At 49.1% G+C, this 23172-nt stretch overlaps 1 protein-coding gene across 1 annotated transcript; it reads left to right on the top strand.

Moving 5' to 3' along the window:
* The first annotated feature begins 17 nt into the window (after positions 1-17).
* Positions 18-8365, top strand: LOC112424647 (putative ribosomal protein eL39-like 5). The gene has a single exon (XM_024789150.2). It carries the CDS (start codon positions 3656-3658, stop codon positions 3809-3811), a length of 156 nt encoding a protein of 51 aa, XP_024644918.1. The 5' UTR covers positions 18-3655; the 3' UTR covers positions 3812-8365.
* Positions 8366-23172: the final 14807 nt, after the last annotated feature.

Raw genomic sequence — 23172 nt, 5'->3', positions numbered from 1 at the left:
AAATAGAATCTAGGAATTTTGTGAAGCTGCATTAAGGACAGAGTTGGAATGAGGATATGGTTGGCATTTTTCCCCTTTCATAGGTAACATTTCTTGAAGACTGGGAGGGGAAGGAGGGCCTGCCAGATGGCAGCCTCCCCAAGTAGCTCTGTTCTAATCAGCTTTGTTTGGCCACATGCTGTGGTCATCTACAGTGGGAGTGGGTGTCCCAAGATGGCTTTATCCTTCCCCCACTCCTTTCCCCACTCCCACCTAGCATATAAAGTCTTGTCCGAAACCATCCAGAAGGCCAGGCATCATGCAGAGGACATTCAAGGACGTGGTGTGTTCTTAGCCACTGCCTTCCTCCTTTGCTGTGACATCACCACTCTTTCCTGATGCTTAGGAAAGCATATTGCTCCAATTCAAAAAAAGAGAAAACCATTCTCAGTCTTGCTTGTTCTTGTATCAGAAACAAAATACCTGCCTTGTGCTTCTACAAGTGTGGCAGGACACTGAGGTTCCCCGTCAGAATGTGGCCATTAGTCCGCTGGCCATGAGGCAGCAGCAGGCTACCAGACAGCCTACATGTCGAATGGTTCCCCACCATGGCGGTGAGTGAAGTGTCTCCAGGACCAGTGTGGGAACTCGGGAGCCATGTTGATGAGTAACTAAGTTGAGATCCTAAAGAAGGTGTCTTCCCGAGCCAGCCTACCAGCCACAAGTATGGAGACAAGCAGGTGGAAGAATTGGAAACATCCAAAAACGTTTTCAGCAACTTTGCAGATGGTGATAGGCCCCACTGAATGAGGAGCTCTCCATGCAGAGGCATCACACCCACCCCATGGCCACACCTCCACCCAACCCTCCAGCCTGCCTCCTGCCACTGAGGCAGCATCTATGCCGGCCTTCCTCCCATTGAGGCCTGAACTGGAGTCAGGTTACTCACCTGAGATGCAGGCCTGGTCCGAGGAGGCAGCCTGAACAATAGGGCTCCTCACCCTCCCACCACTGCTCCTCCCTGGGCCACACCAGCCCATGGCTACATCTTCTGAGGCTTGCTGTCCAAAACAAAATGTCAGTGCCTGTGGCAGGGAGTTCCAAAGGACAGCTTGGCAACTCAGACCTGTGAACAATAAGCCCTGACAACAGTGCCATCTCACCCCAGTACCTTTGGCCAGGGGCTTCCAAAGCATCTGCACCTTCTGTGAGATCCAGTCTGTGGAAAGTCACGTTAATGTTTCCTTGGCATAGACCAAGGAGAACAGGAAATCAGTCCCAGTGTACCCAGCACATGTACGTGCATGTGCATTTGTGTGCATGTGTGCACATGCGTGCCTCACCCTGTGTCCCAGAGACAGGTGTGAGGGGCACCGATATCTTCTGGCTAGTGTCCCTGCAGGGCATGGGTGCTCTCCAGCCACATGGTCACCAGTGCATCTGAGTGACATTTCCTCTCAGGAAAGGGGATGAGTGAGCTGCTCGGTGCCCTGTGAAATGCAGTCTAATGAAGTTCCGGAACTAGTGAAGCTGCAGGCTGTGGCAGGGATGGTGAGGCCCTGGGCGGGGAGGTGTTTGCCCTCTGTGTCTAACACCTGTGAAGGGGTGGAGCCTGGGCCGGAACCCAGGTGGCTCAGCGGGGCCCTTTGGAGCCCAAGTTCCTCTTTGAGGGGCAGCCCTAACCTGCCTGCCCTACCTCCACCCAGTGCCTCCACCAACAGGGCTGGGGATGTGGCTCGGGGGCAGCCCATGGCTCCAAGGGCTGGAGGGCAGCCTATGAGTGGCTGCCCCAGCCTCTCTCACTTCTCTCACCTCCTGGTTAATTGTTAACTCTTCCCCTGGCATAAGTATGTGCCAGGCTCAGCAAGCTTGGTGAAAATATGCCAAGATAAGGGCAGAAAAATGGGGCCCAGTCACCCAGAGATAGCCAAAGCCATTTTACAGCCCCCGAAGAACAGCTAGACAGGAAAGCTTGCAGTACCACTCTGCCATCTCCTAGCACAAGTAAGGGGCTGGCCAGGATGAAGTCGTCCCTGAGCAGGCCTTGCTGGGAGTGACTGACCCTTCTGGAGGTGGTCCAGAAACCCCCGCAACCAGCAGTGCATTCCTGGACGTGCCATGCCTGGATCTAACACGGGAGAAGTGCCACAGCAATTGAACGCTCAGCATCTTTTTTTTTTTTCCAAACAAGATAGAATTCACATACCATAAAATTCACCCTTTTGAAGTGCATCATTCAGTGGTGTTTTGTATCACAGCATCTACTTTAAGCCAGTGGTCAACCACAGGTCATCACCAAATGCGCCACCAGTGGGCCATATGGACACAATTAGAAGTGTTATTGGATCTGCTGCCTTCACACTTGTCGGCTCCTCTTTCCTAGGCTGACACTTTGAACTTTCTATTGCAGACAGTCCCCTTTCACCCATCCTGGGCCCAGCAGCCCCAGAGCACCTCTGCTGGGCTGCAGCCAGGACACTATCTGCTCTGAGCTGGAGCCTCCCACATCTCATTCCCTAGGCTGCCAGGGTGGAGGTCCTGAGGTTTGGAAAGGAGGCCCGTGAGCCCTGAGGCGCCCATGTCTGCTAAGGTTTTCCGGAGTCAAGGAGCATTGGCAGGGGTGGGTCTAATTTTGTGAGGTCTGAAGCTTGTATAATTTAGAGGACCTTCTTTAAGAAAAAGAATGCAAAATGGTGAATACAAAATTAGGTCTAGAGTTTTGGAAGGGGCCTGTTCTAGTGAGCACCCGAGCTACAAGGTTCATTAGCTTCACAGTAAATCTTTGCCTGCCTGGGCATTGGGCATTGTGTTTCCCTGATGGGAATGGAGCTCTGGGAAGTGCCCAGGACTTCGGTTCATCCTTGTCTCTCCCAGGTGAGGCTTGGATCTGAAAGTCAATGAAGTTGGTTTTTCTTCTGCAGATGAAGTGGCTGGTTCTGGATGTCCACTAAAAACAGCCCCTTCTGTAGGGCAGAGGTACCCATAAAGGGAGCCTGGGGTCCAGGCGAATGAAGGGGGTATCACCGCAGAGCCTGGACGAAAGGGCTGACCAGTTCGCTGAGGACCAAACTGTAATTGACTCTCATGTGCACCCTGCTCTCACCCACCAGCCAAACCTCCAGCCCCCAGCGGGAGTGGGAGTGGGGCATATCTGACAGTTGGCTCTCGGAGTGCCCTAGAGAGCCATGCCACTTGCACTTGATTGCAACAGGGACACATTCTACTCTAGTCTGTGGGCCTGTCAGCTTTTGAATCTGAGCCAGCCCGGTGTCATGATCTGTCCTGAGATAAATGCCTCTTGCAAGTCCAAAGGCTCCTACCTGGGGGCACATTCCAGATGTGTTGGGCAATAATTTGGTTATTTCCCTGCACAGGTTTGTCTCTTCTTGCATCAAGTTGGCCTTCTTTTCAAGCTTCAGGAGCCTTGAAAAGAGCCCTGCCCAGTCTCTCTTCTGAAGCCTTTGCTTGCTCAACACAGTGTACTATGGAAATCTTCAGAGCATGTTGCATTATGGCAAAAATACCAAAATCTCAACCATAGAGTGACTAACTACAAAAACCACAGCTAGTTTTGCCTTGAAAATTACAATAACCCTTTTTAACTTAAAAAGAAAAACAGGCCCCTCTCTCTTTCTTTCTCCACCATCGTAGTGTGTGTTTGGCTCCGCCTCTCGCCATGTCTTCTCACAAGACTTTCAAGATTAAGCAATTCCTGGCCAAGAAACAAAAGCAAAATCGTCCCATTCCCCAGTGGATTCGGATGAAAACTGGTAATAAAATCAGGTACAGCTCCAAAAGGAGACATTGGAGAAGAACCAAGCTGGGTCTGTAAGGAATTGCACACGAGATGGCACACGTATTTATGCTCTCCGAAGGTTACAATTGTGTTACCATGTCAAGCTGAAAATGTCACCACTGTCTGGACAGTTGGACGTGTTTTTTTGGGAGTATGCTTTTTCTCTCTGAATCTGTTAGGAACATGCTGGTTGACTGGGTTCTGTAATAAATACGTGAGACCTTTCATTTCAAAAAAGAAAAATAGGCCTCCTTCCCAGGGGCTCCGGATTTCACCAGCCTTCTGTGCACGCCCAGCCATATAAACCGCACAGGGGTGGCTCCAAGTGCACTGTGGCCTCTTTGAACTGCAGGCCTTTGCACATCCCAATCCTTTTCCTCGCAATGCCTTTCTCATCTCTTTTCTCCTCCAGCTTGAACATCACTTCCTCCCGGCAGTCGCCCCTCTGCAGCTTCCTTTCTGCTCCCACAGGACCATGATGGGGAGGAGAGCTGGGGCGTGCAGGATGGAGGAGCTCTTGCTAGCAGACATTAAGACTCATGTCTTAATGTCGCACCCCTCTTGGGTGAGAAGGAGCCACAGGTAAAAAGACATAACCAAGCTTTTCAATGATACAGGTGTTTACTCTTGTCCTTGCGCTGGTGTCACAGGTGGCCCTGCTTGAACAGTAGCCCTGTAGGATATTCTGACCAAAGGTCTCAAGCCCTTCCTCCTTGGCCAGGCACCCATGCCCCTTCGCCATTCACTGAAAGTGGGAGAGGTGGGAGAAGGTAAAAGGGACTCTGTGGGTGGAGTCTTCAGGTCAGAGAAGGAGAAGCTGTGCCCGAGGGCTTGGGGAGCGGAGTGGATGAGCAGGTGGAGGTGGAGGTGGAGGTGGGTGTGTGAGCCCAGAACTGGCCCTGCCAGATGGCTGGTCCCTGAGTCAGGCCCAGGCGCTGACTGCCACGTGGGCAGTAGCCAGCCCCAGTCATGGGAACGGCAGGCGGAATCAGAACTCTCTCCACCCCTAGGAGGGCCGCACCTGCCTGGAGCTTCTCCTACCTGGCCCTGACAGCCCTGGGCTCCCTCTGGGAAAGGATAGGGGCAGGGGCAGCGGCAAGGGTAAGGTGGGGTGGAACACTTGTTATCAGGGCAGCAGTTCCCAGCCATGCCTTGTAGTGTTAGGGTCCCTAGAATAACTCACAGGGGTTGTCGATCAAGGCCACAAAGATCTGAGCCAGGCAAGGTCCAGGGAAAGGCTTTCCCGGAGCCTCCATGCCATCCCCAGGTGCCAACCTCCCTCCCCTTCCTCCCTGGAAGCCAGAGCACCACAATAAAGGGAGGGGGAGAGGTTGGTGATGCCTTCTGGGGAGTGGAAGCATTTGTCTCCCAGTCCCTGCCCCTTCTGTTCCCAAGTTCATGGGAAAGGAGGACCTGTCCTGTGCCACAAGAAAGACTCTGGCCCTCACACCTGTCGTTGTACCTCTACTTGGAGCAGCATTTTCAAAGGCCTGTGCTCCAGACCTGTGCCTCTTTCCTGCAGCCCCCCAGCTGGACCATCAAGGCCTGGTCCTGGGGAACAGTGTGGTCAGTTCAGGGGCCTGTGGTTGAACTTTTGCTGCCATCCCACCCCATGTCCAGTGAAAGATATTCACCTCTCAGACCTTCCCTTGCACATGTGCTCACTCAACTAATAGCCGTTAAGGACCCAGCATGTGCCACATCCATTCTATATACTGGGGGGAGTCAGTGGGGAATAAAGCAGACAAAATCCCTGCCCCATGGAACTTCATTCTAGCAGGAGTGGGGTGGGGGAAGACGAACAGGAAACTAAACTTTACAGAGTATGGGAGAACAATAATTCTTAAACTCTCTCTGGTGAAAAACCAGTTGATTTTTTTTCCATCTGCATTTGAATTTCTGAGCAATGTCAAATTTAGAGATCCCCTAGCTAGAGATGTTATGGCATAGAAGCTTCCAAATGCATCCCCTCAATTTCTGTATATGTGTCCTCTTGCAGTGCTGGTCCACACTGTGTGCCAAGGTGACAAGAGCTTTGGGGGAAAGCAGGGAAGGACGAGAGGGATGAGAAGTTTGAAGCAAGGTGGTAGGGCTGCGGGAGAGTTGCAGTTTTAAAGAGGAGTTATTAAGAAGGTGACATTTGAGCAAATATTTGAAGGAGGTAAGGGAGTGAGTCATGTGTGTAACTGAGAAAGGCACATTCCAGATAGAAGTTTTAATAAAAGGAAAGTTGAACTTCGACTGGTTGAAGCCCCCCGAGGGGTGAGGGGCAGGGGCAGGAAGCAAAGGAGCATTGTAGGAGGGACACATGTGAAGGAAAGGCCCCCCCAAATCACCCCAGGCCCACCAGCATCCTGAGTGGGGCTACAGTTACATTCTACCTGGTCTCCCCTCTCCTTTCAGAACCTTCTTTCTTTACAAACCAGCTCTCAACACCTGATATGTGGGTCACTCACAACACAGGCTGTTCTTTTAATAAAATGACATTGTTTGCTGTGCTCAGCGTATCTACCTCCAGCTTTGAACACAAGAGGTGCTTTAACCCAGGAGCTGGTCTGAGTTCTGCTTCTGCATCTATAGGCACAGGGCCATGACTGTGAAAAAGGTTCCATCCATCTGACTTGCTTCTGCATCTGAGCCCAGGTTATATGGCACAGGAGATGCGGCAGGATGAAGATTCCTTCCTCTATTGAATGCAATTCCACACCTGCTCATGCACACCACATGCATACAAACACTTTCACACCAAACACACAGGCATGACATACACTCATGGGCTTGTCCACATGCACACCTGCCACAAAAACCCAGCATAAGCCTCCAGATACACAATATGGGCATGCACACTTATACACACACGTGCACACACATACACATTTTTGGAGGCTTGAATGCACACCCATGCCCAACACACACCCCTCAGGCAGGCGCTCATGTGTCGCCTGAACATGGACTCACTCTTCCTACAGGAGAGTTTCTATTCTGAGCAAACATCCAGCATCTGCAGTCAATGGCAAACAGGTGAATGGGACAAAATTCACTCATGTGTCCTGGTGGCCCCACCAATACAGCCCTGAAGGAGCAGGCAGCAGGCTTGTTCCCTCACCACCAGGCCCGTCAGAAGGGCAAGAGCAGGGTGGGGATCAGGTCTGGGTAGGAGTGCACTCAGAGCTTCTGGGTACTGACTCAAGGTCAGGAGCCAATAGCCTTGTGCGTTCCTGACAAGTAGGTCACCATGACAAGGAGCACTGGCTCACATGCTGGGACCTAAAGTTGACTGGAAAAGACTTGGGAAAATCCAGCTGTTGTGAGACAGCCAGTGTTAGTAGGTGTTGCTTTCCCATGCCAGTGAGTTAGGTTGGGTCTATGCAGCACCAGAGCTATGGAGTGTGTGTCAGCGGCCAGGGCTCTTGCTCAGCACAGCAAAGACTAGGAGAAGAGGGCAGTGGCTTAGGAGGGATTGTAGTGCTGGGAAGGATGGGTGAGGCAGGGGACACATTATGAACAGTGTTATTTTTTTAGCACACCAGCGTGTTAGGCACTGTGCTAGGTGTTTTTCATGTATTATCTTGCAAGATACAGCCCTGCAAGTTAGATTTTATTGCCTCCATTTTACAGATGAGGAGACTGAGGCTCAGAGGGCTTAAATAAATTACTCTAGGTCCTCAGCTAATAAGGGCAGAGCTGGGATATGAGTCAGGGCTTATCTGACTGCAGATCTCAGACTTTCTCAACACCATCATGTTGAAGCTAAAACTTGCATTTTAAACTGTCAAAAGCAAGAGAGACCTAAGGAGACATGGTAACTAAAGGTACAGTGGTATCCTAGATGTGATCCTGGAACAGAAAAAAAAAACCACAAACTTTAGTTAATGACAATTAGCTGTGATACCTGTACAATTAATTGTGTTACAAGTACTTTACTAATGTAAAAGTGTTAATAATAGAGGAAACTGGGTGCAGGGTATACAGAAACTATTTATACTATCTTCATAATGATTCTGCAAATCTAAAACTGTCCTAAAATAATAGACTTATTTTTTAAACCTTGCATTTTTGCCAGCAACAGGAAGTAGTAGATAACCAACATTCCAAGGTGCAGCCTGTATATAAGGCCTGAAGAGGCCACGATCCCTGGAAAGTTTCTCAAAATAAGAGGCCATTCTGGACTTTGTACCACTGAGTTCCCATCACCTACATAACTTGAAATAGAGACATTAATTGCAGGGCTGTGATCACAGCCAAGGCCACCTTCCTAAATGGGGCAAAAGGGCACTGAAGTCAGGCAGAGCAGCTGCAAACTGGCATGAATTCCCAAGGCTGTGGCAGAGAATTCTTGCTGGGTGTGCCTGTACCTCCCTGACAATGTGGCCTGGCCAGGCTGATGTCCCTCCATTTTCTCAACTGTTGCCACTAGAATGTAGTGGGAAAAATGTATAACTTATACTTCTTTTGTTAATTTATTCTTAAATATCTTATTCTTAGTAATACTACTATAAATGTAATTGTTTTCTTGATTTCATTTTCTCATATTTTATTTCTAGTACATGAAATAAAATTCATTTTTGCATATTGATCTCGTGTTTTGTCACCTTGCTGAACTTGCTTATTAGTCTTAATAGTTTTTTAGTGGATTCCTTAGGATTTTCTATATACTGCAAGATTATGGCATCTACAAATAGAGATAGTTTAAGTTCTTTCTTTCTAATCTTGATGCTTTTTATTTCATTTTCTTGCCTAAGTACTCTAGCCACAAGCTTCAGTACAATGTTGAATAGAATTGGTGGGAACAAATATCCTTGCCTTGTTCCTGATCTTAAGGGTAAAGCATTCAATTTTTCACCATTAAATACAACGTTAAGCTGTGGTGTTTTTAAAACAAAAAGAAAATAGTTGCCCTTTATCAGACTGAGGAAATTCCTTTCTATTCCTGGTTTGTTGAATGTTTCCATACTGAAAGAGTGTTAAATGTTTTTAAATGCTTTTTTGGCATCTATTGAAATTATCATGTGGTTTAGTCATTAATTCTATTAATATAGTATATTATATTGATGTCCAGATGTTAAACCAACCTTGCATTCCTGGGATAAACATCATTGAGTCATAGGGTATACTCTTTCATATATGTTACTATTTCATTGAGTATTTTTCCCACAAGAATGTGATCCAGGAAAGCAGGGCCACATCTGCCCCTGCTCACCACATTGTCCCCATTCCCTCTAGCAATGCCAGGCACAGAGAGTGCTCAGTGAACCTCAACAAATGAATGAAAAAGTCAATCTATAAAACACAGGATCTCACAGACCTCCAAAGAGTTCACACTAGGAATAGTGACCATCATATTATCACAAATGTCTAAGTATGCATAATCCACATAAACTGTAGAATCAAGGGAGGTTATAAAAAACCCAAACTCAGAATGAAGCCCTTTCTGAGTCGGGGGGCATTGGGTGGCTTGCTCCACTACAGTCAAGGGTGTCTCACTTTAGGTTCCAGACTGAGAGGTGGAAGCTTATGGGGACTTGGGGCCCTCTCTCCACATGCAGGTCCCCCCAGCCTAAGGAAACATGCCAAGGTCTCAGGTGGTGACATATGATCTAGGATTGCTATGAGCAAACATAAGACAGATGAGTGGGTATGTTGTGGAAAGCAGAGTATGTTGTGGAAAGCAGGGTCTTGTTTGCTGTGGTCTGGGGATCTGTGGACCCTGTGGCAGTCAAGCTTGTCCCTGTTGACAGGTATGATCCTAATACAACTTCTAAGCAGGTTTCTTAAGCTCATCCTGAGATCACAGCTATTAATCTAAACTCTGGGGGCTGGCATGAGGATTAAATGAGATAATGAATGAAGACCCTTAGCATGATGCCCAACATAGACTAAGTGTTCAGTACATTTGTTTTATGCTAACTTTTATTATTGTTTTATGCTTTTATTATTTTTACAATTATTTTAGAAGGAAGTCCACTGACAGCCAGACTCTCTTGTAGCTTCATTTTATTCATAACTTCAAAAATCTGGCAGTCTCTTCCAGTAGGTACCACTTGAGTCAATCCAAGACCCAAAGAGCACAAGGTGCTCCCCAGGAGCAGCTGGCTGGGCACCACCCTCACCTGCTACCTGGGCACAGATGAGGGGTGCTTCAAGACAAAGAGAAAAGAAAGCTTTTCTTTCTCCCTGAATAAAAGCCCTGAGGGCAAGGGAAGTTGCCCTCCCTCTCACCCTCTGTCTCCCTACCACATTTCAGGCTGGCTGTTGATGCCCACAGTAAGGACAGTCCAGTCACAACACAAAGGCCATGGCACAAGAGGGCACCATAGGAAGAAAGCTGGGCACAGCCAGAGAGCTGGGTGCCTGCCTGCCAGCTCTAAGAGGATCCCTGGTTCTTCTCTCCTGTGTGGTGGGAACTCCTCTCTGGATTCTGGCACCAGACTTCTAGCTCCTCATCTCCTCCATACCTGCCTTATAAGAGCAAGGCAGAATATACCAAGAATGTATTTGCTGGTCTTTTAGCAACCAGTGTGCTTGCTGAGCCAGCCTCAGGCCCTTCCCTTCCAGGAAGCAGAGCAGCAGAGCCAGCCAGGCCAGGATTTTGGCTTGAAATGCCCCCAAGACCAACCAGCTGTGCTCTCAGCCCAGGTGAGCTTCTGTGGGACCACAGCCCAGATCACCTCATAGACTCCTTACTAATGATATGGATTCCATTGCAGCCATAGGTGGAGCTGACTAAGACATTGAAGAAAATTGAAAAGAACATTTAGAAGGCCGGGTGCAGTGGCTCAAGCCTGTAATCCCAGCACTTTGGGAGGCCGAGACAGGCGGATCACGAGGTCAGGAGATCGAGACCATCCTGGCTAACACGGTGAAACCCCATCTCTACTAAAAAAAAAAATGCAAAGGGCTAGCCGGGCATGGTGGCGGGTACCTGTAGTCCCAGCTACTCGGGAGGCTGAGGCAGGAGAATGGCGTGAACCCAGGAGGCGGGGCTTGCAGTGAGCTGAGATCCGGCCACTGCACTCCAGCCTGGGCAATAGAGTGAGACTCCATCTCAAAAAAAAAAAAAAAAAAAGAACAGTTAGAAAAGTAGGAGAACTGGGGCACCAATGGGATGTGAAGGCCTGTAGGGGAGGAAGGGGGAAGGAGGATGGGGCCTGAAGAGGCCACAGGGTCTGGCGGTTGTGAGGCCACAAGTGGCTGTCTGGTGCAAACTTTCATAGCTAGAGAAGGTGTTGAAGCTGTCTGTCCAAGGATGTTCATTACAGAATTGTTTATAACAAAGAACCATTGAAAATAACTTCAAGGTCCAGCCCCAGGAGACAAATAAATAAATTGTGGTTCAGCCATGCAGAGGTAAAAAAAAAAATTAGCTCACAGGTTTTGTTTGGCTATGAAGGAGAAGGGGATTGTTTGCGAACATTAAAAAGATTGAGAAGTTTTATGGGAAAAAATCCAGATGTCCAGCTTCTCTTCAACACCGAAAACTCTGGCAACACTAGACCCTCATTTCCACTTGACATGACTCTGGCTGCAGCAAGAAGCAGCTGCGTCCTTCAGATGAGGAAGTCCCTCCAGGTGGCCAAGGTTTCTACCCACCCAGTCTCTCATGCAGTTTCATGTCAGTATCTATCAGTTATGCGTAGAGATCTTGTGCACATTCTTCCCTGAGGCTGGAACATTCTCCTCTTCACCCCCACCCCTGTGCCCTGATAAGTCATTTTGATTCTTCAAAAAATAGCATGAATGTCACCTCTTCAGGGAAAATTTCCCCAACTACCACATAGTGAGTTGGGTCATCCTGTTTTGGGTTCTTCTTGCATCCTTGTAAAACTCTTCACTACTCTCACTAAAGAAGTGTCTGTGACAGCTCTCCGTTACAGAAGAAGTCCACTCAGTGAATACAGAAAGAAATACAAAGTCACCATTAGAATACCAGATGCCCCTGAAGGCAAGATCCACCCATGGATATTAAACTCAGTGGGTGAAAGTTTAAGAAATATGATATTTACATAGTCTCAAAATATTTTCCCCAAAACAAATTTTCATTAATTACAAAGGGGAAAATAGTAACTTGAGAGTGAAGAAACCTAGCAGATTTCACTTTAACCAAGTGACCAAGGTTAACATCACCAGTAATAAGTTGCGTTGACATCCTGCACCCCTTGATAGGATGCACTGAGAAAAGCACGTCACTTCTGTGGTATCTGTCCCAATAAGGCATAACCGCAGTCTAATCATGAGAAAGCCTCAGACAAACCCAAACTGAGGGGCATTCTACAAAACAACTGCCCAGTGCTCAGAAAAGCCTTAAGGTCATGAAAGACAAGGAAAGACTGAGGAACTGACACAGATTGGAGGAGATTAAGGAAACATGACAACCAAATTCAAAGTGAGTCACAGGATCAGATCCCAGAACAGGAAAAAAAAAGTAGAAAAGAAAATCTGTACTGAATGGCATTATGCCAATATTAATTTCTTAGTTTTCATACTGGTCGTACTGTATAGTTATGTAAGATGTTAATCTCTGGGGAAGCTGGGTGAAGGGTATGTGGAAGCTCTCTGTATCATTTCTGCATCTCCTCTGTAAGTCTGAAATGATCTCAAAATTGAGAAAAATCAAAAAGGTATGTGTGTAATTATTTGCTAGATGCCTGTGCCCCCTCCTGGGAGCCTATAAACTTCATGAGGATGTGGACAGGGACTGTGAATGCACTATCTCTATTCATCATTGCATCCTGACATTATGGAAAGTGCTTTACACATAGTGGGTATTCAATTAATATGCACTGAATAAACAGATTCATAGTTGACACAGAAAAATGTCCTTGGCATATGATTAAGTAAAAAAGCTAGGATACAAAACAGCACAGTGGGATCAACAGTTTGATCCCATTTTTTGCTTTGAAAAATCATATACCAATATTTGTATAAATGAAAAGACTATAATTATTTAAAAATGAAATGTTGACAGTGGTTATCACTGGAAAACAAAGTTATGGGTATTTTTTTCTTCTTTTTACTTTGCTATATGTGTATATATCTTCAGACAGAGTCTTGCTCTATTGCCCAGACTGGAGTACAGTGGCATGATCTCGGCTCACCGCAACCTCTGCCTCCTGGGTTCAAGTGATTCTTGCCTCTGTCTCCCAAGTAGCTGTGATTACACGTGCCCGCCACCATGCCCAGCTAATTTTTGTACTTTTAGTAGAGATGGGGTTTTGACATGTTAGCGAGGCTGGTCTTGAACTCCTGGCCTCAAGTAATCTACCCGCCTCAGCCTCCCAAAGTGCTGGGATTACAGGCGTGAGCCACCACGCCCAGCCTACTTTGCTATATTTTCTAAGATTATTTAGATTTTCACAAACTCTTTTTATGTGGAGAAAAGAAAGTGCGTATATACACATACATAAAGAATGCCCTGAGCACTGTGCCCGGGTTCCTGTGTGTGTGCAGACCTGGAGCCAGACTCCTGAGGGCTGGGCAGAAGATGCAGGTGTCTGAGCCCTGGGAGACGGTGACCCAGCAGCATGGTGACTGAAGTCAATGGAGGGGCGAGGTGCCAAAAGGGCAAGTTAATTATCCTCCACTTCTCAGCTTCTCCATTCAGCCAGCTGGCACTTCCTACCTAAGCAAAATTCTGAACTCGTGTATTAATTTCCTCGAGCTGCCATAACAGATGGTCACGAACTGGGTGACAACGCAGGAATGTATTCTCACAGTTCTGGAGGCTAGCAGTCTGAAATCAAGGTGTTCACAGAGCCATGCTCCCTCTGAAGATGCTAAGGGGGAATTCTTCCCAGCTTCTGATGGTTCCTGGCAGTCCTTGGTATTCCTTGGCTTATAGCTGAGTCACTTCACTCCTTACCTTTGTCATTACATGGCCTTCTTCCCTGTTGTCTCCTCTGTGTCTCTGTATCCAAATCTCCCTCTCCTTTTTCTTATAAAGACATCAGTCATTGGATTTAGGGCCCACCCTAATCCTGTATGGCCTCGTCTTAACTTGATTACATCTGCAAAGACCCTATTTCTAAATAAGGTCACCTTCACAAGTATCAGGGGTTAGGACTTGAGCATATTTTTTGAGAAGAGACAGTTCAACATACTACAGCCAGGAACTACCCTGTACCCATTTTCTATTACTGTGTAACATACCACTTCAAAACTTAGCTGCTGAAAACAACCATTTTATTTGCTCATAATTCTGTAAGTCAGCAGTTAGGGCTGGGCTCAGCTGGGAGATTCTTTTGCTAGTCTCCCCTGGACTCATTAGTGGGGCTGCAGTCTTCTGGTGGCTTGACTGAAAGGGAAGGTCCAAGATGGTCATATTCATGTCTGACACTTGGTGTTGGCAGTAGTGAGTCAGTCTGGTGAGCCTCAACGGGGATGGCATTGGTCTACTCCATGTGGCTTGTCATGCTCCATCAGGCTAGCCCAGGCATGTTCACATGTAGATTGGCAGATGCTAAGAGGACAAAAGCTAAAGCTGCAAAGCCTCTTGAGGACTAAGCTGCTGCATTCTAGTGGTCAAAGCAAGTCACAGGCAAGCCCAAATTCAAGGGGTAGGGAAGGAGACTCTACCTTTTCAAGGAAGAAGTAGCAGAGTTACGTTGCAAAGGGGCATGCACATAGGAATGGGAGGGGTTACTGAAGCCATCTTTGCAAACTATCTACCATAGACTTCAAGTTCTGGGAGGATAAGATAAACAGATCCAGCCTTGACCTTAAGAAGCAAGTCTAGCCCCCTGACTAGGCACTGCAGCAAATGCCACGTGTTAGAATAAAGGCACAGGAGAAAGCAGTGAATTCCCTGGTGTGTATAGCAGAGAGCTAGTAGGAAGTGAAAACTGAGTTGCCCACTTGCCCTCTAAGTCCCAAGTCAAGGACCTCTCATCCGTGTCTGGTTCTGGATAATGACCTCCATGTCCTGGGCCCTTAGGGCTCCAGATACAAGCTAAAATAATCATAGTTTAACCCTAAAGCAAGGATGGCATGGTCTCAAATCCCCAAAGAAGCAGTTACATTCTCATGCTGACTGAGGCAAGAAAACGTTTCCCAACATGAGGTTGGTACACAAATGGACTTAGAGCTAACCCTTGACAGAGTCCCTTTTCCCTCCCTCACAGACAAATGCTTGTCCTCTTCTCCAGTGACTGCTCAGGAGAGGTCTATCTGCCTACACTTCTGTGGGAGGAAAAACTCCAAGTACACACATCTAATATGCCATCAGGGGGTGGGAATCCTGGCTGCATTTTTTTCACTTGTAACTTTGACCCGCTTTCCTCATCTGTGAGATGTGGGTTAATGGGACTACAGTAAGAACCAGTGAGAATTATTTGCAAACACTCCAGAAATTGTGCCATTGTCTGTAAGGACATGTGTAGCTCTTGGCTCATTCATTTACTTAATCGTTCCCTCTTGTAATGTTTAACCCCATTTTGTCTGCCCACAGCAGCATCCTCCATCTCCCGGGATCCACTCTTCACTCTTTTCTGACCAGAAACTTTGAATGGGAAATGCCATATTCCTGGATACCCTCTTCACAGTGCTTGGTCCAAGGTTGAGCAATTGGCTCAAGTTGGGTCAGTCAGCATTCTTCCCTGAAATTTTTCAGTGTGAGAATGTAAAGAAGTAGCTTATTGCCCCTTTGGATTTGTAGTCAGAAAGTGCTGGAGCCATTTATAGTCAAGTCCTTCACCATGGGGAGGAAATGGATCGAGGGCAGAAGATGTAAGTGAATTCTGGTGCGGTGTCAGTTCTTGGTTCCAGCTGTCTCTGAGGCCCACCCTTCTCTTCCTGCAATTATGAGAACTTTCCCAGAGAAACTTCTTTTTGCCTAAGCTTGTAACCAAAGGAATCTTGACCAAGACAGACACTTTGTTGAATGTTTATTGAGCAATTCTATCTGCCAAGCCCTGGAGATACAACAGAGAAGACATGGATCCTTTCCTCTGAAATGTCGTAGTGGCAGAGAAAACAACAGGCAGGTGATGGGGGCTGCCACAGTCGTAGTGCAGAGCAGGCAAGCTCCGTGTTGCTTAGGGGAGTCCACAAACATCTCACAGGAGGAGGAGGCGCCTACCCACAGCCTTAGGTAAGACTCACTAGTGGTGGGGCGGGTGTGGATGGGGAAGTGCAGGGCTGTGGGGAGTTGCAGGAGACTGTTGAGATGTGAGGGTAACAGTGTGTATAAAGGCACAGGATACGGATTGACACAACACTACTGGGGAACAGAGCATTTCCTGGGGGCTGGGACTCAGGTGGAGAATGAGACAGCATCAGATCAGAAGGGCCTTGTGGACCAGGCTTGAGAGCATGACAGTAGTGGACAGTTGCTGAGGAGCTGGGTGCAACCAGGGTCACCATACTTGTAGGAAGAGGTGTACCAGGTGAGACACAGGCACTGGGAGGGCTGCTTACATCATGCTAAGGCAGTTACCTAGTTTCTACCTACAGCCTTCACCCTGCACCTTGGGACACTCACCTAAAGGGGGTCAGCAGGTGCAAATGGAGCTCCCTCATGCAGACAAGCTCAGCCTCCTTCCGAAGCTGGTCCTGTCATTAGGACCGTGGGATCAGGCCAGCCCCTCTGCACATCCTGCCTGCCCCACTCAGCAGCAGGCAGAGGCCAGCAGTCCCATGGTGGACTGGCTTTGCTGTAGGCATCATGCCCTCTGCTCCTGTGAGATCCTGGAGCAAGCTGCCCTGGCAAAAAACATATCTGCTCACAATTGTAAAAGCAGCAGCAACAAGAAGTGAGCCCTTTGGTTCATACAAGAGGCAAACAGAGCATTTAGAGGAGGAGGATCTCTGTGGAGCCCCTCTCAGCTGTGCAGGACCAGAGCGGGCCTCCTTCTAGGGATCAGAGCCCTTCTTTCCTACAGCAGTCCTTGAGTGACAGGCACCTTCTCGGGGGCTTTGTACACCAAGCAGAAGGGCCCCCAATCCAGGGGCAGCCAAGAGATCAGGCCATGTGGAGCCTATGAGCTGCACACAAGAGCAGGTGGTCAGCTCAAGGCAAAGGAATTTCTTGGACACTTGTACCTAAAGCCGTGGTCAGAGATCAGTGAGCACCACAGAAGCTATCAGGAGGTGGTGTGAGCAGGTAAGTAGCTGAGGTCAAATAGCTGGAGAGTCTCCCAAGACTCAAATACATATTCCCAGATGCTCTGCCAGACAGAATCCCATCTACCTGCCATCCTCCACAGCACCTTGCTCTGCCTCCTGCAGTGACAGATAACAAGATTCTGTGAATTCTTTGCCCACCATGCTGTAAGGCTCTGAAGACAGGACCTGGCTTGTTCACACTGCAGCCCCAGCTCCAGCCTAGGCCTGGTGTAGGGCAGAGGCTGCAAATAGGAGTTGGTAGTGAATGAATGGCCGCTTGAGGAGCTTGCAGCAGCACTCTGGGGCAGCAATGCATGTTGGGGTGAGAACAGCCCCAGAGACTGGAGGAGAGGATCTCGGAAAAGGGCCGCAGGACAAGCAGCAAACTCAGATCCAGAAAGCCTGATCTGAGACAAGCTCAGGGAGATGGGAGGAACAATCTGGGCCAGGCAGCCTCACCAGGAGTGTCCCAGCAGAGGAAGCCAAGAGCAGGGAGGACAGGGATGCAGGGAGGTGATGGACCTGGGATGAGAAGAACCCACAGGTGAGGGGACTCAGGACAGAGAATAAGGACTCAGGGTCCCTCATATTCTTAGCAACAGGAAAGATCTCAGCACTGGCCTGGACATCGCCATAATGCCCACAGTAACCAAGGTCCCACACCTAGGCTCAGTGGACTCTCAGGACTGGAGCGGCCAGGATTCACACTTAGGAAGGCTGGATGAGCTGGCCGCTGGCAGAACAGGGTGAACCCTGTCACCAGACTGGTGAGCGTGAGGACCCTGCAGGCTGAAAAGGAAATTGCTGGGTAGAGGCTGTTACTGTGATACCCTCAGTGACTTATCAGGAGTGTTACATCTGGGCCTACTCAGTGGTACACTAGGTTGGCAGGGGAGAGGTGGGAGCTGTGCGGCTGCAGGCAGGGAGTCACTTCTAGTCTGGATGGGAGTCAGAGCCACTTCATTGCTAGAACAGCAAGTGGAGGGTAAGCAGGACTTAGCTGGGTGCTGGGGTGGCCTTTGAGTACCAGGTCCAAGCACTCAGGCACCCAGGACAGAGGGAAATGGAAAGTGACCCACCAGATGGAGAAGAGGGAAGGATGAGGTTGGAGAGGGAATTGAGACCATCCCAGAGGGCTGTGTAGGCCAAGGCCAGAGTTGAATGCTGTCCTGAATGCCTGCAGGGTGCCAGGGAAGGGTTGCAAGCAAGGCGTGGCAAGGTGAGATTAGCATTTTTGGAAGACTTGTAGACTCACCCTGTCTTCCCCACCATCCTCCACTCCAAGGCCTACAGTGCTATGCCCTGTGGTATTTCTTTGGCAGCTATGACCTTGAGCTCTCAACAATGACCTACAAGAGGTCTGGGAGAGACAGACAGGGGTGGGAGCAGGCAAGTCGCCCATGGGCAGCTCCACCCTGGGGCCTCGCTCCAGGAGATTCCCTGCTGGGCAGTGACCATGGCAGGGATCAGGCTCAGGCTTGCTTAGACTCAGAATCCCCAGGCATAGGAGGAAGTGTGGCCACTATGTCTTGGGCCTCACCCGGAATGAAGTACCCTTTAGAAGCCCATTGGCTTCTCAAGGTATTGGGCCTGGCCTGCAAGCCTTCCCCACCTGCCTGGCCCTCCCAGCCCTGGCTTCTCGTTGGGCTGGTCTGGCCAAGCTGGAAGGCCCCAGGGCCACATTTTGGGCCCTGCCCTCACCTGTACCTGCGTCAGTGCTGCTGCCAGCCTCCTACCTCGGGCTTAAGGAAAGGGCCCACCCTGGGCCCTGGCTCCTCACCAGCTATCCGGGACTCTCCCGTCCCCATTGCTTGTCAGACAGCCTGGGTTGGGTTGTGCTTCTGAGCCCCATCCTCCCCCATCCCCACCACTGCCCAGCTCAGCATCTTCCAGGGATGCTCAGGTTCCCAGGCCCTGCCTCAGGTGAGGGCCGCATTGCCACTCCTTTGCACAGCTCCAGATGGCAGAAAACAAAAGTGTGCACAGGATAGGGGCTGGGATCCTTAACCCTTCCCTGCTTGTACAGGCACCCTGCCACCCCCCACTTGCTCCCTATGACCACACCAACCCATAATCTATGGCACTTACCCTGCACTCCTGAGAGATTTTTTACCACGTGGGGACTTGGTGAGAAGTGATTCATTACTTTCAACAACAGAAGGATGATGCAATCTACAGCTCCCCACAGGAGAAGGGAGGGACGGGGACACCAGGAGCAGGTCCAGGGTACAAGAGGGAACAGAGAATCATATGTCCAAGCATTGTTTTTAGCCCCTCCTATAATATTGTGCTGGGCACAGATGGCGCAGCAGCTCTGCCTTGGAGGAGCTCAAGCTGGCTGGAGATAGATGACAGGAAGTTGATAATATGTGGAGCAGGTGTTTATGAAGCAGGAAGCAGAGGTTCCAGGAACAGAGACCTGTGATCTAGGGGCAGCCAGAAAATCTCAGAGGAAGACCATCCCAGCTGAGGCCCACAGGTTGAGTTGGCCAGTTAAAGAAGGACAGTGAGGCTAGAAGGAGGATGAGCCTGGGTGACATGAGGGAAAGGAAGGTACAGGGAGGACAGCAGACCTTTTTTTTTTTTTTGAGACAGAGTCTCGCTCTGTCACCAGGCTGGAGTGCAGTGGCAAGTTCTCGGTTCACCGCAACCTCCAACTCCCTGGTCCAAATGATTCTCCTGCCTCAGCCTCCCAAGTAGCTAGGATTACAGGCATGCACCACCATGCCTAGCTAATTTTTGTATTTTTAGTAGAGACAGGGTTTCACCATGTTGGCCAGGATGGTCTTGATCTTCTGACCTCATGATCTGCCTGCCTCGGCCTCCCAAAGTGCTAGGATTACAGGCGTGAGCCACTGCGCTGGGCCAAAAGTAGACATTCTACATGGCTAGAGAGTGGAGGGCCAAGTGGTACAAGACAGGCCTGGAGACAGAGTGGCCAGGATCGCATGGGCTCCAGGAAACATCTACTGCCAGGCAGGGTGCTTTTTGGTGAGATGTCCCTCGACTGGATAGGGGGATGCGGCTCCTGCCAGTGTCCTGTGTATACAACCCAGAATAATGCCCTCCAAATGGCTCACTCTTGCTTCTGTCCTGTGAGCCCTGGACCATACTACACAGTTAGAACCACAAGAGTTTCCTGTATGAGCTATCCTGTCCTCCCAGGACCCCAGCCAAGCCAGTGCTTTGCTTTCACTGACCACATAATAACTTATTTTGCAAATAGGCATCTGAGATTCAGAGCAGACAAGGAACTTGACTGAAGTCATGGGGCACACCAGAGGAGAAGGGGGTTCAAGGCTGTCCAATGCCAAAGCTTTGGGCGATGTTAATGGATGTCGCACGCTACACAAACAGACACTTTTCTGCAGGACTTTTCAGAACCTTTAATGTAACAGCGGATGAAAGGCTTATATAACATGGAGAGACACATTTTCTCCTTTTGTCCCTAATGGACACCTTTCATCCCCAATGGACCCGCTGTCTCCAAGGAGCCTATTCTGGGGCCTGCTGTCTGAACTGTAGGGTCAGAGACAGGATTTTGGAGGCCTCCCTGCTCCATGCTCTCTGTATGTTGACTTTAGCACTGTCCTTTTTTGATTTTCCAATTGCATTTGGGAAGATTGGCTTTTAATTGGAGGTTTACATGAGCAGGGGTGAAGGAGAATGGGGAAGTTAAGCTCCCTTGACCTCCAGCCTTCACAAAAGACTTCTTCATTCCATGCACATTACCTGAGGCCTTGGATCACCTATGTTGATGTGTCTGTGGCTCAAGAAGGGACATTCCCAGAGGAAAGAGCCGCTCTGGGTCACCAAGCGTGCCAGCATGTTTTGGGAAGGCTTCCAGGAAGTGGTCGTGTTTTATTGTGAAGGAAAGGTGGGAAAAGAACAAAAGACAAGAGCAAAGGCATAAAGGAAGGAGTCACGGTTACAGGAAGTGCAGGGATCATAGGTCCTGAGGCTTGGAAGAAGTCAAGAAAGGAAATCAGTACTGGTGGTAAAGGCCTTGTAGGCAATGAGGGATTTGGACTGGGATCTGGAGGTGTCAGAACCATAGAAGGCACCTGAGACAGGGATGACTAAATCAAATTCACAAACAATTCTAGCCTGGATTCACTGCCAGCAGAAGGGATTCCAGGCATTTCTTCCTCCCTGGGAGCTCGACTCACTCTTGCTGCAATGTGCCAGCTCTGACACAGCCCATGCCACCTCCTGCCTTGGCCTCCTTTCCCGCAGCCTCCTTGGCCTGGCATCTCTGTCATCTCTGCTCCCCTGCAAACTCCTATGGACAGCCTCACATTGTCCTCACTGAGAACCTTGCACCAGGTTCTTTCCATTGTTCCCGTGCTCACTGCAGGCTCCTCAGCTAAGCCATCTGCGTCCCCCATCTTTCTGCTCACCAGGGACTATCCCCAGTGCCTTTAAAGAAGGGTGGTGCCTCTGGGGCACAAAGCAGTGGCTGGGGCATCAGGAAAATGCTGGCAGGTGCCCCCCTACTCCAGAGAACACAGGATAGCACTCTTTCCTTAGCGCAGTCTGCTCTCCATCCCAGCTTTCCTGGAGCCCATCCCTGGTTTTGGGGAAAAAGAAACATTCAACCAAAACAGAGACTAACCCTCAGGGTTACCCTGACCAGGATACTGGATGCTCATTTCACTCCCAATAGGCAGATGCCAAAAGCTGCCTGGAGGAGAGTGTGGAGACAGAAGAAAGGGGCCTGACTGGCAGCATTAGACCACAATAATCTACCACCCCTGCCCCATCCTTGGGACTGTGAAGGATCCAGATGGCTGGGCTAAGGCTGCTGTTATCTCTGCCCTCTGGGCCGGGCTGGGACAGGACTGGCTTCCTTCAGGGCTCTAACTGACACATCTTTTCTTTGATGGGCTAATTCTTTGATGTGGTTGTCCTTGGCCTCAGAGTGGTGACTTTTCCCATCCCTGCTGGGATCCTGGGGATGGGGTCGCTGTGATCAGCCCATGACAAGCACTGCCCCCTCCAAATACCTAACATGCTGTAACATGCTCTTGGAATTCTCTCTCCCTTGGCTTCCGTGAAGGGTCAGAATCTCGTGAATCTGCTGTTTAACTCCCTGCTGGCATGTTAGGTATTTTTACAATTGTTCTGAAATCCCATTATCTCAGCCTTCTGAACAGGCTCAGTGTCTCGTGCTGACTGAATACGTGACTGGCCACCAATCCTCTCCTGCTGGCCTCACTCACGGGGATGCCAGAGAGCCCTGGGCTGCGGGCTCCCCAAAGTCTGCTCCTCCGACTTCAACACACTCTCTTCTCCTGAGGCCAGGGCCGTGGGAAAAGCACAGTGATCGCAAAAATAGAATGGAATGGTCTTGGCCACACTGGATAATTGTAAACACAGAATGATGTTTCAAAGAAAAACAAAAGTAAAAATTATAGAGTTGATGAGCTGGGAGGAGCTCAGTTAATTTTACTCATTCTCTGTAGCCAGCACTTCCCACAGGTGTAATTTTACACTTACCTGTGTTATTATTTGTTATTATTTGCTTAATTCATTCAACAAATATTTATTGAGCACCCACTGTTCTAGATGCTTGCGCTACATCCATTATCAAAGCAAAGACCCTGTCGTCCAGGGGCTTCCATTCCAGAGGATTAGTGGGGGAGGTAGAGGACAGCAAACAATGGACTCATAAATCTCAAAATGACAGAGCATGTTAAAGGTGATAAGTGTGGCTCTGCACGGTGGCTCACGCCTATAATCCCAGCACTTTGGGAGGCCGAGGCAGGTGGATCACCAGGTCAGGAGTTCGAGACCAGCCTGGCCAACATGGTGAAATCTCTACTAAAAATTAAAAAAAAAAAAAAAAGTCAGGCATGGTGGCGCGTGCCTGTAGTCCCAGCAACTCAGGGGGTCTGACACAGGAGAACTGCTTGAACCCGGGAGGCAGAGGTTGCAGTAAGCTGAGATCGCGCCACTGTACTCCAACCTGGGGCGACAGAGTGAGATTCCATCTAAAAATAAAATAAGATAGAATAAAATAAAATGATAAATGCTAGGGAAACAGAAGCCTAAGAACAGATAAAGCATTGCTGGGGAGTCGGGGAGGTCGTAGCTCTCAACAGAGTGAGCTAGGGGCAACCTCTGCGGGGAGCATTCCAGAAGCAGCAACTAGCAGAGGCCTGTGGGAGGAACAGGCTGGAGCCAGGCAGCTGGAGCAGAGCAGAAGGGAGTAGGGGGAGAGGAGGTCGGGCGGGTACCAGCCTGGTCACTGGCTCATTGTAAGGCCTTGGACCTTTATGAGAATGAAACGAGAGCAC

This window comes from Macaca nemestrina, chromosome 2 (genome assembly GCF_043159975.1).
Source record: "Macaca nemestrina isolate mMacNem1 chromosome 2, mMacNem.hap1, whole genome shotgun sequence".
NCBI lineage: Eukaryota > Metazoa > Chordata > Mammalia > Primates > Cercopithecidae > Macaca > Macaca nemestrina.
The sequence above is the reverse complement of the archived record's forward strand: the minus strand, read 5'-3'. Positions and strand labels throughout refer to the sequence as shown.

What these genes read in the sequence shown, in the direction of transcription:
- LOC112424647 (XM_024789150.2), top strand. Translation starts at nt 3,656, where the DNA reads ATGTCTTCTCACAAGACTTTCAAGATTAAGCAATTCCTGGCCAAGAAA.